This window comes from Fundulus heteroclitus, chromosome 12 (genome assembly GCF_011125445.2).
Source record: "Fundulus heteroclitus isolate FHET01 chromosome 12, MU-UCD_Fhet_4.1, whole genome shotgun sequence".
Classification (NCBI taxonomy): domain Eukaryota; kingdom Metazoa; phylum Chordata; class Actinopteri; order Cyprinodontiformes; family Fundulidae; genus Fundulus; species Fundulus heteroclitus.
This window is the reverse complement of record NC_046372.1, coordinates 48,868,962-48,883,526: the sequence shown is the minus strand read 5'-3', so window position 1 is coordinate 48,883,526 and position 14,565 is coordinate 48,868,962. Positions and strand designations below refer to the sequence as shown.

The 14,565-nt window shown below is 41.8% G+C and overlaps 1 protein-coding gene across 6 annotated transcripts in view; it reads right to left on the bottom strand.

Annotated features, from left to right (window-relative positions):
• abca2 (ATP-binding cassette, sub-family A (ABC1), member 2) overlaps positions 1–13,331 on the bottom strand; it is a 243,795-nt gene extending 230,464 nt beyond the window's left edge. For 4 of the 6 annotated variants that reach the window (XM_036144715.1, XM_036144717.1, XM_036144718.1 and 1 more), the window contains exon 1: positions 12,987–13,327. In XM_036144715.1, coding sequence (XP_036000608.1) covers positions 12,987–13,052 — 66 coding nt within the window. In that variant the 5' untranslated portion in view covers positions 13,053–13,327. Of the gene's footprint in view, positions 1–12,986 lie in introns of all 6 variants that reach the window. The other 2 variants (XR_004932179.1, XM_036144720.1) reach the window with 1 other exon arrangement.
• Positions 13,332–14,565: the final 1,234 nt, after the last annotated feature.

Genomic DNA, 14,565 nt, shown 5'->3' with positions numbered 1-14,565 from the left:
GCAGAAGCGGGCAGCAGCTGGGACGGGATGAGGAGGCTTCTTCGTCTCTTCCTCCGGGCTTACAGTCGCTTTGTTGGCCAGACAAAGCGGGGTCCTCTTTAGATCACTGGGAGATAAGGCGGCTCTCAGTCTTTTGATCAGAGGGAATTAAAAGTACCTTTTAGGTCGACCTCTTGCATCCGCAAAGCAGGGAATAACGTTTGCTTCGAAAAATCACGGTCCAGCGAGAAACTTGAGCACATGGCGTGGGAGGACTTTGGAGTAACAGCTTGTGTGTCTTCTCAGGTTGGCGGTGTGCCAGGGAAGAATATAGATTGTGGTGCGTGACCGCAATAAATACATTTTCCCTAGTAACGTTATCTCTCAGCTCCGTTGTTAGGGCGGCGGCCATTTTTGGGCCGTGTTGCATGATGGGAGTTGGTGGCCATTTTGACCACATTGCATCATGGGAAATACGGTCCGTCACGTCCCGAATTAATGCAGTTTCGTCACATCTGAACTGGCATTACAGAGGAAAAGTCTTCTCAAGCTCACTTAAGTAAACACGCTGACATGGTGCCAGAGAATGAGGAATCCGATGAGCAGGTACAGACTACAGTGACATTGGCTGTGACAGTAAGAGGCCCTACTCATGTCCTTTGTTGATGTGCCCAGTACTGACAGACCACCCACAAAGTTCTCCTGAAAGTCATTGCTACAGAAGCCTGGATAATTTGGGGCATGGATTACGTGAATTTAAAAAGTAGTACATTTTTTTCACATTACATAACCATCTTTTTAAAACCTTATAATTCTATTCAATTCAATTAAATTTTATTTACATAGCACCAATTCATGAAACATGTCATCTCAAGGCACTTTACAAAGTCAAATTCAATCATATTATAGAGATTGGTTTCAGATTATACAGATTGGTCAAAAATTTCCTATATAAGGGAACCAGTTGATTGCATCAAAGTCCTGACAAGCAGCATTCACTCCTGGAGAAGCGTAGAGCCACAGGGAGAGTCGTCTGCATTGTCCATGGCTTTGCAGCAATCCCTCATACTGAGAAAGCATGAAGCGACAGTGGAAAGAAAAACTCCCCATTAACGGGAAGGAAAAAGCTCCAGCTGAACCGGGCGCAGTTTATACAATTTATAACAAGCTGTGCTGGTATAGACCCAAACCCGGTACTTATTGCTTGGACTTAGTCTACTGTGGCCTCTGGAAATATGCAGTAAATGGTGGGGGGGGGGTCATAATTTTATGCCTAACTGATGTACAATACTCAAGCTTGCATTTTTAATCTTGAACAGGTTTATGACTATTGTCCTGTCTTTTCCTGGACCAAACCTGAAACAAATATTTGTTCAGGTGTGGACATATTAGATAAAGGACAATTTATGACATGTTTCTGGGAAGGCAGAAGCAGAATGAAGACAAACTGCCAGAGCCTGGCTTCTCAGCTGATACAAACTAATCCAATCATTCAAAGCACATGGTTTCTTAGTAATATGTTTTTGACCCTACCAGCTTAGCTTTACAAGTTGTCCCCAAAGCAAATAAACTATCCAAACCAACTGGCCCACTGCAAAAGTTATTGACCACTTCTTAAATGATGAACTAACTGCCAATGGCCGCATCTCATGGATAGCTGAGTTCAGTTTTTCCAGCTACACATAGACATGTAGAAACAAGAAATCACGTAAAAACAAGCAGTCTAACAACATAAAGTAGGCTAAATGATCTGCAAAAACAACACATAATGCCCACTATAAAGACGCTTAAGTATAGATTAGAAAACGTCACAGACATCTACGAGTCTGGAATGGGTTACAAAGGCATTTCTGTTATCTACAGAAGACAATGTGAAACTGACATGAAGGTCCCACAAATGGCCGACCAAACAAAATACTCCAATAGCACTTTTATAGCCTCTTTAAGATCATGGTTTTCACTATGAACATACTGCCATCATATAAGTTGATCTGCTGTGGACATGAGCCTTGTGTGCTTCAACTATGCAACTACGATCAAGGAACCAAACAGGCCAGGCATTATCTGTGTAAGACACAAGTAAGAGTTCCCCAAATGGAAACCGTAGTATAGTTGCTGTGCAACAGATTCACCCACCTGAACTGGTTGTACTGCATTTTAATTATTTGTATTTGTAAAATATTTGAAAAGCAAGAATCATTTTCCTGATTCACATGGATGCAGTGGCTTGCATCCATTATGGCAAGTATGAAAAAGGGGCTCAAAGAGGCAATGAATTATAGAGAGTTTCCTCTTTCATCCAGGGAGGTGCAACAGTAGTGGAGTTAAATTAAATCCATGACAGTGATACTGATGTAAATAAATAATGAGCCTGTAGCTGTTGCAACGGCAGCATCCTTAAAGAAACCATGCAACCAGAAAGTGTACAACTTAGTAAACATGAGCTAAACTGACAGCTCAGTCACACAGAATATTTATGTCTCTATTTACAACAGATAAGTCGGCACAGATGTGCCGCACTTCAAAGCTATCTGGAGATATCTGAACACACAGCTGACGTCACACAGACAGGGAACTGATGCAACCAACAAAGGCTGTCAAACAATACTTTGATTAAATCAACACTGAGAAAATGACATTTTTGAGGGATACGTATTTGAGCCAAAATTGATACACAGTGAGCTATTTTTCAAGTAGGCACACCACTTCACACAGGCAGACACATGGTTGCTTGGCCCGTGACATATGGAGATAATATATCAATGAGGCAGAAAAACAGAAACAGCTGAAGGAAGTCAAGCACACACCACACCATCAAGCAAATAAAATTTACCCCTCCACTCCTCCCCCCAGTTGATGCGCCGGCTGTGAGTCGTGCTAATATGTCCCAGATCAGCCTCCCGGTATCGGCTCAACTACTGTGCCAAATATCGTTGAAGCCAATCAGAGCGACGACAACTTGATAGAGTTGCATATTAACCATATCAATCAACCTTTTTACGGAGGAGGGAAGTTTGGCCTGACAAAACAACAAGCTGACGTTTTTTTTTTTTAAATCTAATTGTTAGGAGAATTTACATATGCAGCAATATCAACTACATGAAGTGGCATCAACTACATGTCGTGGCATCTTTATAAAGGGAATCTTATTACTGTCTTAAATGTCGGATGACATCCTTATGTGCTCGGTGTTGAAATACCTCGTCTTATAGGAGAGTGTGCGTCCGGATTGTCATTCTGAGTAAGAGAGGGAGCAAGGAGGGATACATCAAAGACTTCCACTGGCAGTTTAGGAAGCCGATAGTACACTCCACAGCTGAGTATGCACGGGTGAAAGCAGTGTTAAAGCAAGGTAACCACTGTCCACAGGAGGTTATAGCAGAATGCTCTAGGCCAAGAGGGTCTAAATTGGCACATTACCCAGTTATCATCATTGACCAGGAAGTCTTGGAGATCCTTGCATATGCGTTCCCTTTTAATTCTCCCGTCCAGCAGTGCCACTAACCTGACTCAAGCCAGATGGATGTAGTTCCGCCGAGCTCCACATGTGTGGCTCCACATAGCCACGCATGTGGCTCCACGCATGTGGAGCCACACAAAAGGAGCGGCCTTATCAAAAATCCTTGCATATGATTGCAAGCCACTTGTCCGTCATCTTTACTGACGCGCTACTTCAACCACTCACATTGAAGCCAACCCGTGATGCTGACGAGTGTGACGCAGGGTAAACCAAAACAGAACAGCTGCCATCATGGATCCATCCATCCATCCATTTTCTGACTCGCTTATTCCCTCATGGGGCCGCGGGGGTTGCTGGTGCCTATCTCCAGCGTTCACCGGGCGAGAGGCAGGGTACACCCTGGACAGGTCGGCAGTGTGTCGTAGGCCATCATGGATATGTCAGTAAATCACTGATGTCGGTGTTCTTTTACAGAATTACCTGTCATTTATAGACAATAGGGTGATCCGGATTATAAGGCGCATTAAATATTCTTCCCATATCACTCCGCCTCTCTGCGGACACACATACTACCTGAGCGGGAGACCTATCCGTCTATGTCGGGAGGACGTTTTTTAGGTACAGTATCGCAGACTTTTGATCACAGCTAAATTATTTTTATGTATGTTGAAGCCAGGCTATAAGCATTGGTACCGTTGTACCACTGTCCATCTGTTTAGAGTCATTTTCATGTGTATAAAGAGCGAGGGTAAATATCAAGTTGGGCCAGCTGGAGCTTATTTGCATAAGTGTGACACAGTCCTATAACCGCTAAATAGGCAGAACTAAGGAGGTGAAATATCTTTATCTGAGAAAGTTTTTGTGCAAATAATGCAATGAACATGTTTTGTATAGCCCACATACCTATCCTAAATTCTTGTTGTTGTTTTGTTTACTACAGGGTCAGTTTCAACACTTTTGAATAATTTCCTGATTTGTAAAACTCTAGAACTGAAACAGGCCTTTTGTTATCATAACTGCGTGGTTCAAATGCAATGCTCTTATCTAACCTACAATAAAACAACTTTCACTCACTAAAACGGATTTGGTTTCCTTTTTATATAAAACACTAAAAGAAAAAGAAAAAAAAATCTAATCTGAGGTAATTCATGGAACATTTTTATGAATCCGGAGAAGCTGGATCAGGATGTGCCTCTGATTTCTGTATAACCTGATGTATGAGGACAATCCACCATAGGGGATTGATGCCATCTTGGCCAAGTGCTGACTAGCACTTTCTGCTCCTGTCATCCATTCTGTGGACAGCTTTAATGAGGCCAAAGCCAGGCATCCTCATCTAGACAGAAATGACGCAGCTGCTACTATAATTAAAATAGAAGCTTTTCTGAGTATCTCCTGTGCCTCTCCTAAATCTGAAGTCAGCAGGTAGACATGCTAAAAATACACCCCCATCCCTCATCCTCAGACAAAAAGTAGAAAAAAACAGCTCTAAGCACATCTGTGCTGGTAAGCAGATTATGAAATCCAGCAGCATGGGGATAGAGTGGGGCCTAAGCTCTTAAAAAACAGCACAAACACCCCAGGAATAGACTGGCTGACAGGAATGAGCATTCTAATATCCAACAAAGGATTAATGATTTCAAAATGTGCACATTCACATGCACTGCTTAAACTAGACTACAAATCGGAAGGAAAATCACATCTGAATATCAGGTTTGTTGTTATCACCCTTTAATACAATCTGAACTGGAAGTTGGTTTTCTACTGATGCCTCCATTTAAGACTCCCACAGAATAAGGCAGAAATGAGTCCGTAGACAAGTGCGCACAGGCCATACGTAACGTCTCATCATAAACTGCTCGGCGGCAAGAAGTCTTCACATTGAAAGGCTCCAAGGCAGTCATGACTCGCAAGCACCTGCGGCGTCAGCCCCTCTGTGTCATGGACTGACAGGTTCACGATGGGTGGTGCTGAGGGAAATGTAGGAGTTTGTCACAAGAAATGTAGGCAATAGGTGCACTTAACTATCAAGGGTAAAATGTCCACAGAGAGTCTGAGCGGTTCCCAGTACAACCAAGTGTGCAGCTGTCTGTAATGTTTCTCCTAAGCTAGTCGTCGCTCCTTTACTTTCAGCTCAGAGTCGCGACTTATTTTTACCTGCCTTGGTAAATATTTCTGTGTTTTGTAAACAGGCTCAATTTCTGAGGATGGCTGCACTAAAAACTGCCACAGAGTCAGGAGCACTGAGCGCCTACTGGCTGTAGAGACGTCAGTGGAGAATGCTCTGATAGGGGAGCATGGGGCGGTCATTAAAGAGAAAAGCATTTAAATGACCAGTTAGTTATCCCCACCAGAAGTTGTATCACTTATGTCGCGAGCATGGGATACAAAGAGATAAATACATTTATTTCCTGTTTTGCCCCAATTACTTTAATATACCGAGAGTTTGCCTAATACCAATATGAGGATGACCGTGTCTGTTTAAACTCGATTATGATAAACATTAATGCTTAATATAGCACGTTCTCAACAAGTAAACAGCTCTATAGTCATTTTCAGATGTCCTACAAAAATACCGTTTGCTTTGATTGTCGCACATCATCAAAAGTCTGTCTGTCTGTTGGAAACAGAAATCCACCTTCCTGCCCCCATCTATGAAATAAGATGGCTGGTTTGTTCTTGGAAAACACATTTTTGTTGCTAGATAGACCCCATGAATGGATCAGAAACAGATGCCAAATGTAAAAAATTAAAACTGTATAAGGTTACGCTCCAAAATAGATGAAACTCTGGCAGATCTAGATTTTAAAAGAGTTTTTTATTTTCTTAATATCTTTAAAAAGAAAATTATGTAAAGAGATTTTCATTCCTACAAGAAGTAGGTATAAAGAAAGGCACGTAGCCTTCAAAATATAAACATGTATATAGATACATGATAGAGACAGAAACATAAAAAGAATCTGAAAGATGGATAAACAAGGGAAAGGTTAAGAGAAACAGAAGCTGGCTGCTCATATAAAGTTGTATTCTCTAATAATAATGGAAGTTTGATGTTTTTGTACCACAATTCCAAATTTATCCTCACATTTCTTAGTCTTAGGTGGTGATCTGAACTGTTGGTTGGGTCAGCTGAATCTTTCATCAAATAATCCTAACAGACAGTCACATTCCCTAAAATTGTAATAATTTTACCAAACAATTTTTAATCAGTGGAGTTAAGAAACTGCAAAATTTCTTAACCCCACTCGAACAGAACATACTTTCTTTCTCTAGTCCATCACACATATACCCGTATTGACTAATTCCTTCCGGACAATCGACTTATACCAAATATTCGTTCTTGTTCTCATAATCCTATTGCCATTTTAGATCATGTTCCAGTGACATTGGACTTGGTAGTGGGAAGAAGTTCTTCTTATTTTGCCCGATGCTTAAATGCACATCTGCTGTCTGATGACAAGTTTGTTGCCTGTGTGGACTCGAAAATGTATTTCTTCGTTGCCACAAACAATACACCAGGCACATCGCCTTCCCTTTTGTGGGAGTCTTTTAAAGCCTTTATACGGGGACACATTATATCCTACAGTAGTTTTGATGCAAAGCGAAGAAAGGTAAAGTTGTCAGAACTTACAACACGAATATTGCAGCTGGACAAATTTGACGCCGTCTCTCCCTTACCCAAAGTGTATAATGATAGACTATCTTTACAGGCAGAGTTTGAACGCTTATCATCAGTTCAAGCTGAGGAGATGCTGTTGAAGTCACAGCATGCTCTATATGAGTATGGAGATAGGGCCATCTTATTCCACAGATCCAAAACTCTATTTGTGTTTCATCCGACCCCCAAATAATTTATAATCAGTTTCCAGACTTTTATTCCACACGTTATATCTCTGAATGCCCCTTTAGCTCCTCCTCTTTGGACTCGTTCTTGGCGGCCTTGTATTTCCAGTACTGGACCAAACCATAAATTGGAGGAGCCTATAATGGTTGAAGAGGTTCTACAGGCAACTAAAAGTATGCAAAGTTCTAAATGCCCTAGGCAGGACGGACTTCCTGTGAAACTTTATAGATTGCCTTTATTGAATATGTTTAACCACTCTCTTGAATCTGGATGTCTCCCTGCAACTCAATTACAGGCTTCCTTATTACTGCCACTCTTGGGATGGTCTTTAAGATCTGACTGGATCTTGAAGAAGGATAAAGATACTGTATCTTGTGGCTCTTATTGGCAGATTTCTTTTCTAAACGTAGACTATAAAATCCTTGCCAAACTTCTGGCCCTCCGTTTTGCCATCTGTGATCAGTCCTGACCAGACTGGATTAATTAGAGGGAGCTATGCTTTCTCTACTGTCAGATAAATTTAGAAATATGCCTTCTCTAATGTCAGACATTTATTTAATGTGTTTTATAACTCCACAGACTCTGATGAAGCCGAATTTGTGATCAGTTTAAAAGCTAAGAAGGCGTTTGACAGAGTCGAATGGGGTTACCTTTTTAGTGTGCTTGAACGATATGGTCTTGGTAATAAATTTGTCTCAAGGACTAAACTCTTGAACACTTCCCCACTTACCTCTGTCAAAACAAATTCCATTTACTGTACGCTGTAGCGGAGCCGGCAGGGGATCAGAGGGTGTGGCTGCCCTGGGCCCACGGCTACAAAGGCACCCACACTGCCAACCACGCCCACCGACAAGACAATTAGCCCCAATTTTGCCCTGACCGTCCCTTTCCGACAGTCCCTGTCTGTCTTAAGAGATATTCCTGCTGTGTGTTAGACTGATCCGGTCCGCACAGTAGAACGTCGGGATCGCTCTGACCTCAAATGGAAGCGTTCTATTGAACATGTTGGATCAGTCTACAAACTATTGCCATTGTTTTTCCTCGTCGACCGTGTTTATTTACTCTGAACTCACGTTTAATCTTGAGAGGTTTCGCAAGATTTCTTGTCTGAAATCTGAATGAACCTGAGTGAAATCTGTTCATGTGTGGTGTGTTGTGCTTGCCGTCTGACTGGACACCACATGCTGTATGAGCAAACCTGTTTTATCTACGATTTCCCCACCACCACCACCATTAAAAAAAAACACTACAAAAAACATTTTAGGAAGCTGATGGTCGCTGAGAGCTGTATGGGTGTGAGCATAGGCACACCTGCGCTCTGGGTGTTGGAGAGAAGCCTTTCAGCTCCTAAGAGGGTGGTGTAACTGCCACACAGTCTCCCCTGCAGGTTATAGTAGAATGCAAGGCCCGAAGTCTCAAGCAGCATATTGGCCAGTCATCACCATTGACCAAGAAATATTTCATCCCATTACACGGGTGTACTTCACTGTTTACAGTAGTAAAGTAGCCTAACTGCCTCACACATTATCACAATAATCTGTTAACCTCTGGAAGTCGTCACCCTGGTAACCATCGGGAGATGTGATGATTGAAAACCCGATAAAATGTTTTTAAAATGAACTATTAAGATTTAAGATGGCTTATGGATTTTGATTTATTTGAAAGGTCTTTTTTTTACAGTTATGTGTCACCAGTGCCAGCATGAATAACACTGCTGTTGTGAATGTTTATGATGAAGTCAATCTATGATTAAAGTCTGATATGAGTGAAACTGAATGTCTAAGAGGTATCATGATGCAATTTGACTACAATTCACCACTTGACCATCTGTGTCGCCAATATCCCCGTCTCCGTTTCTTTTTTATAAATCCTAACTTTTGCATTGAAAGTGATGTACGCACATTTCAGGCCCCATTTTGTGCATACGCCAGCTTTATAAATGTGACCACAGATCCGTAATGTGAATTGTTAACAAGTGAAATAGACAAAAAGTTATAAGGGCCGACACTACAAGTCCCCGCCCCTTCTGTAATGTGACACTGGCTCTGCACCTGAATCTAAGCAGGGATGTCATATGTTCCCATTGCTCTTTGTGGTTGCATTAGAGCCACTTGCATCTCTCTTAGATCAAATGCATGTATAACTGGAGTCACAAGACTGGGCATCGAACAAAGGGTTTCATTGTATGCTGACGATTTTCTTCTCTACATTTCTAAATCAGCTTCCTTAATTGCCAATCTACTTTTGACTCTTGATCTGTTTAGCCGTATCGCTGACTACAATTTAAACCTGGGTAAAAGCGAAATCTTTCCTCTAAATTATGTGGCCCGAAATCAACCATTTGCTTCTCTCACATTTCTGGTTGCTTTTGACGGTTTTACATACTTGGGGGTTAACGATAAATACACCCTCCTATGACTCACTGCCATCGCTGTGTACGTTATGTTTTGTGAATGTTGCTTTTTTTTGTGCTGCGGGTTTTTTACCTGCATTCTCCTACTGTCCTCTCTGAAAGACAGTGCAAGAAATGCACTCCTTTTCCCCTCAACCATCCCAATGTATTCCTTTTGTATACTCTGTAAAAGGCAGCACCTTGGAAAAGGCAGCAAGGCCTCAGTGAACCTGTCGCCCATGTATGTCTTTCTTTTTGAAGGGTTGTACTGAAACATAATTTCCCCCACTGGGGACAATAAAGCAATTCAATTCAATCAAGTCAATTCAATTGTATTAAAGAGTATGTTCTTTTCGTAAACCACCAATCTTAACCATTAAAGCAGCATGGGAGGAAGACTTGGGTTTTGTGTTTCAAGATGATTTATGGGATAAAATTCTTAACAGAGTACATGGCTCCTCATTCGCCAGGCATGGACTAATTCAGTTTAAGGTCATAAATCACACTCACTGGACTTAGACTTGGCTCTCTAAAGTATATCCTAGTGTTAGTCCAGACTGTAACCATTGCCACCAAACCCCTGCATTACTGATTCATGTTGTGGTCATGCCCATCACTTCAACAATATTGGACTGAAATTTTTACAACCTTGTCAAAAGTCATCCAGCTGTCTACCCAACCTATCCCATTAACAGCATTGTTTAGGGTTCTACCTGACAAAGTTACTCTGTCAAAACTTAAAGTTGATCTTGTTTCATTCCTCACTTTCCTGGCGAGGTGTGGAATACTCTTGTGCTGGAGATCACCCTTACCCCCATCATTAGAAATTTGCATTAAAGATGCTCTACACCACAATAAACTCGATATGATGAAATTTACCCTATGTGGGTCCACAGCATTTTTTCTTAAAGATCTACAGCCGTTTTTTGGTTATATTAAGTCACTGTGCCCACTCAACTTTAATAATACTCTTTTACAGCTACAAATATAATTTCAGTTATAAACTTTTGCTTGACCTTTTTCCTGTTTTTTGTTTTTAAATACATCTTTACTTTATCAAACCTTGTTGAGTACTTTACTGGTTTTGTATTATTGGTGGAAAAGCCCAATCAAATAATTCTGAATAAAAAAAAAAGATAATCAAATCCAGGACGGGTGGTCTGGGAAGGGAATGCATTTCTGAGAGTATCTGAGACAAACAGTAAGTCATGCAGTTTATGTCCAACAATTACCATTAGATAGATGTGGTTCATTCACACTGGACCATCATTTGCAAAACAATATTCAACCACATACAATTGTGAACAACAAGCAGTCAATTAGGGGTGCGTGGTTAATCATATTTATAATTGAATTTCCTTTTTGCCTTCAACTAATCACAAAGAGCACCTTCTTCTCTACCCAAGAAGGTAGAGAAAATGCGTTGGAAAACTGTGGATTCCTAGACACACGTCACAATACAACAGACTACCTGAAGTTAGAACCTGTAGGGATGCCACATTTTAAATATGTTAGATTTTCAGTAGCTGCATGTGGGACCATTGATTTGATCAGAACAAAAATGACTTATTAGTCATAATACCAGTTCTATTAATGTAGCTTTCTGCTTTTCTCTTTATTTTATTCTTATACTTTCAAATCAGTATGTTGCTTTCCACAGACTATTTAAGTATATACATGGCTCTCTTTTTCTTATATAATAGCCACCATTTTAATAAATACTATGTTATTTTAAAGGAAGATGCAGTAAGGAGATATCAGGGGAAACTTCAAGTTTAAAGCAGGGCTCCACCATTTTAGGAAACAAGACACTGTGCTATTATTATGATGACTTTATTGATTGAAACCCAGAATGACCTCCCTTCTCTCACCATGTCCACACCACTCTCCTGGAGCTTTAGCATCCCAAGCTCTAGATCCGGGGTGGGCAGTGAAAGTCCATCCAGGTGGCCAAAAATAACACTGGCATGTAGTGTTTGAATGCCTGGCTGAGAATGTTGACAAAGAAGGTTCAAATGCAACAAAAATGGCTTGACAGCCAGGAGATGAAAGAAATGAAAACAAAACTAAATGACAATACTGTGTGATGGTCAGAGAGACAGAATTAAACACTGTGACAATGAAACAACTAACACATATTCTCCTTCTCTGAATAAAAAAAAATCTGCAACCTGATACATCATACTTTCACTCTAGTGCTTTAACAGTGTTTCATTCAAGGATGTTCCGCAATTCTAACAGAGGGCTCGTCTTTGGTGATGTACAAGAAACAACAGAAAACACTGCCTCTGGCAGCTAACACGTCTGCACACATGCAACAAGTCTCAAATCACAAAGAGCTTTCAGCACAACTAGAACATTGTATGACAGACTCAGTCTTTCTCACAATCAGAAATACCTAATAACGCCCAAGCCAAGATGGATGTATGTGGAAAAACTAAGTGCACCCTTGAAAGAAGGCAAGTAGCAGCCAGGTGCTGTTGATCCTTTGCCAGTAAGTGACAGCACCTCTGTTTTGACAGTTTGCTGCTCAGGAGTCCACCTTTAAATAAACAAGACTATTGCCTGTCATCTTGATACTTTTTGGTTGAGGTTTGATGTTTTTATTAATATATTATTTTTGTGAAATTTGTTTCAACAGGTGGATGGATGGATGGATGGATGGATGGATGGATGGATGGATGGATGGATGGATGGATGGATGGATGGATGGATGGATGGATGGAATGGGTGGATGGATGGATGGATGATTTCTAATATCCTTTTTATGACCTTTAGATTTCTTAAGGCTTGGGGTCTAAGGGGAACCTGACCAGAGTTAAGCTAGATGGACGGTGGGCAGAGAGCACTCTAATAAATAAATGAAGTCTGGATGTGGGCTCAATTTGACAGCATGCAAACAGGTTCCAAATGTTAACCTTGGAGCTGAGCTATTCCCTCACAGCTGTCATTTCTCCACAAACAACAACCTGTTTGACTGCGCAGCCACTTCCTCCTTCCTCACAGCTCTCTAGCAGCAAGCCTACCTAAACAAACCTAGGCAGGACTGGTTATCTCCCTGGCTGACGTTGTCCTCATCTGAGAACGGATCAGACTCCGGCTAAAGAACAGAAACCGGCGCTGCAGCAGAGCTCAGGACGGCTCTGCCCACGGAGGTCTTCTTGTCCAAAAACAACCAGTGTGTGTGTGTGAGAGAGAGAGAGAGAGAGAGAGAGAGAGAGAGAGAGAGAGAGAGAGAGAGAGAGAGAGAGAGAGAGAGAGAGAGAGAGAGAGAGAGAGAGAGAGAGGGAGGATGCTCAGTGTGCTCTTACCGGCCCTCTCCTCTTCAAGGAGATGTTCTTCCACAGCAGGAGATGGAGCTGGTGCAGGAATCCCATCTCGATGCCTCTCCTGTCTGTCCTATATTTACCAAATGAGCACACCAGCGGTGGCCTGTGGCTGGATGTCAGGATCTTTCCAGGGCATCACGAAGAGCCGGGCACGGTCCGGGACGACACGCCTTTTCACTCGCTCAGCAGCAAGGAAGGAGGCAGGTTTGAATCATGTTTCTGTATTCCTCTATCCCGGCAGGCTGCGTCCCGCTTCCTAACGCAGCGCTGGGATTTAGCGCTGGAGCAGAGTGGGAGCAGCAGCTGATGTAACGAAGCTGACGACGTTCAGCAACACATGCACTTCCTAATGGCCCTTTCAAAACAAACGCCGAGACACCTGGCGCACCACGTAAAAGGGTGAATTAAAAAAGAGAAGGCTATTATTTTGTAACTTAAATAAAATAATTATGTAATTAAATCTGAGCCATATTTCGTCATGAACTAACAAAAATAACCCAACATGACACAATTTTGAATTTCTTGATGTGGAGTCGCTTTTGTAAAGGGAAAAGGTGGAGAAACATAAGATGTGTATAATATTTTATGAAAGCACGGATAAATATTTTATTGTTGACACAAAACCACTGAACTTGCATAATATCTTTTAAACACCTTTAGGAAGGAGATTTGGTAATATTCTAAACAACAGATGAGAACATATAGGCATTCTCCTGTCCATATTATGCAGTAGCTCACTTCAATTTGATAATTTCAGGATTAGGTTAAAACAGTGATAGACATCTATCAGAGACAATTTTGAAATGATGATTTGATGAACTCTCAGGTCCGATATTAGGTCTTTGCTGTTTTTATTGTAGATGATATTTCAGTGCAAGTTGGGTGGCATGTGAGTGCGGGGGCCTTGGTGCGGTAGTCCCTAGTGACTTTATCTTGCATTATGGACACAGAATGTCACCTTACTGGGGGTTAAGGAGCTGGAGCAGATGTGTGAGGCTGAGCGGTACTAGCTCGAAACAGTTCTGTTCCCACTGTAGGCAAATCTGGTCCAAATCTGATTTTTTGAGAGTCAAGTGACCAGGTCAGACATCTCAGGACAACTGGTATCTGATCCAAATCGGACTCAAAGAACGTTTGAGCGACTTCCATATGTGGTCCTGAATCGGATTTGTATCTGATCTTTTTAATGTGACCCCGAAAACCACCAAGGTGGATTTGAGGTGTCTTTCACATCACTTTCTATCAGCATTTGTCACAACTTTGCAACAGCAGCGGCTAGAAGTGATAGCAGTGATAGCAGTTGCCCCTGATGAGAGGCGCCAAGCAGGAGTGGGCATACTTGTTGCCCCTCATCTTGGTGCCTGTACATTGGGGTTTACCCTGGTGAACGAGAGGGTAGCCTCCCTCCCCATACGTGCGGGGAGACGGGTTCTGACTGTTGTTTGTGCTTATGCGCTAAACAACGGCTCAGATTAGCAACCCTTTTTGGAGTCCTAAGAGGGGGTACTGGAGAGTGCCCCACCTGGGGACTCCCTTGTTCTGCTGGGGTACTTCAGCGCTC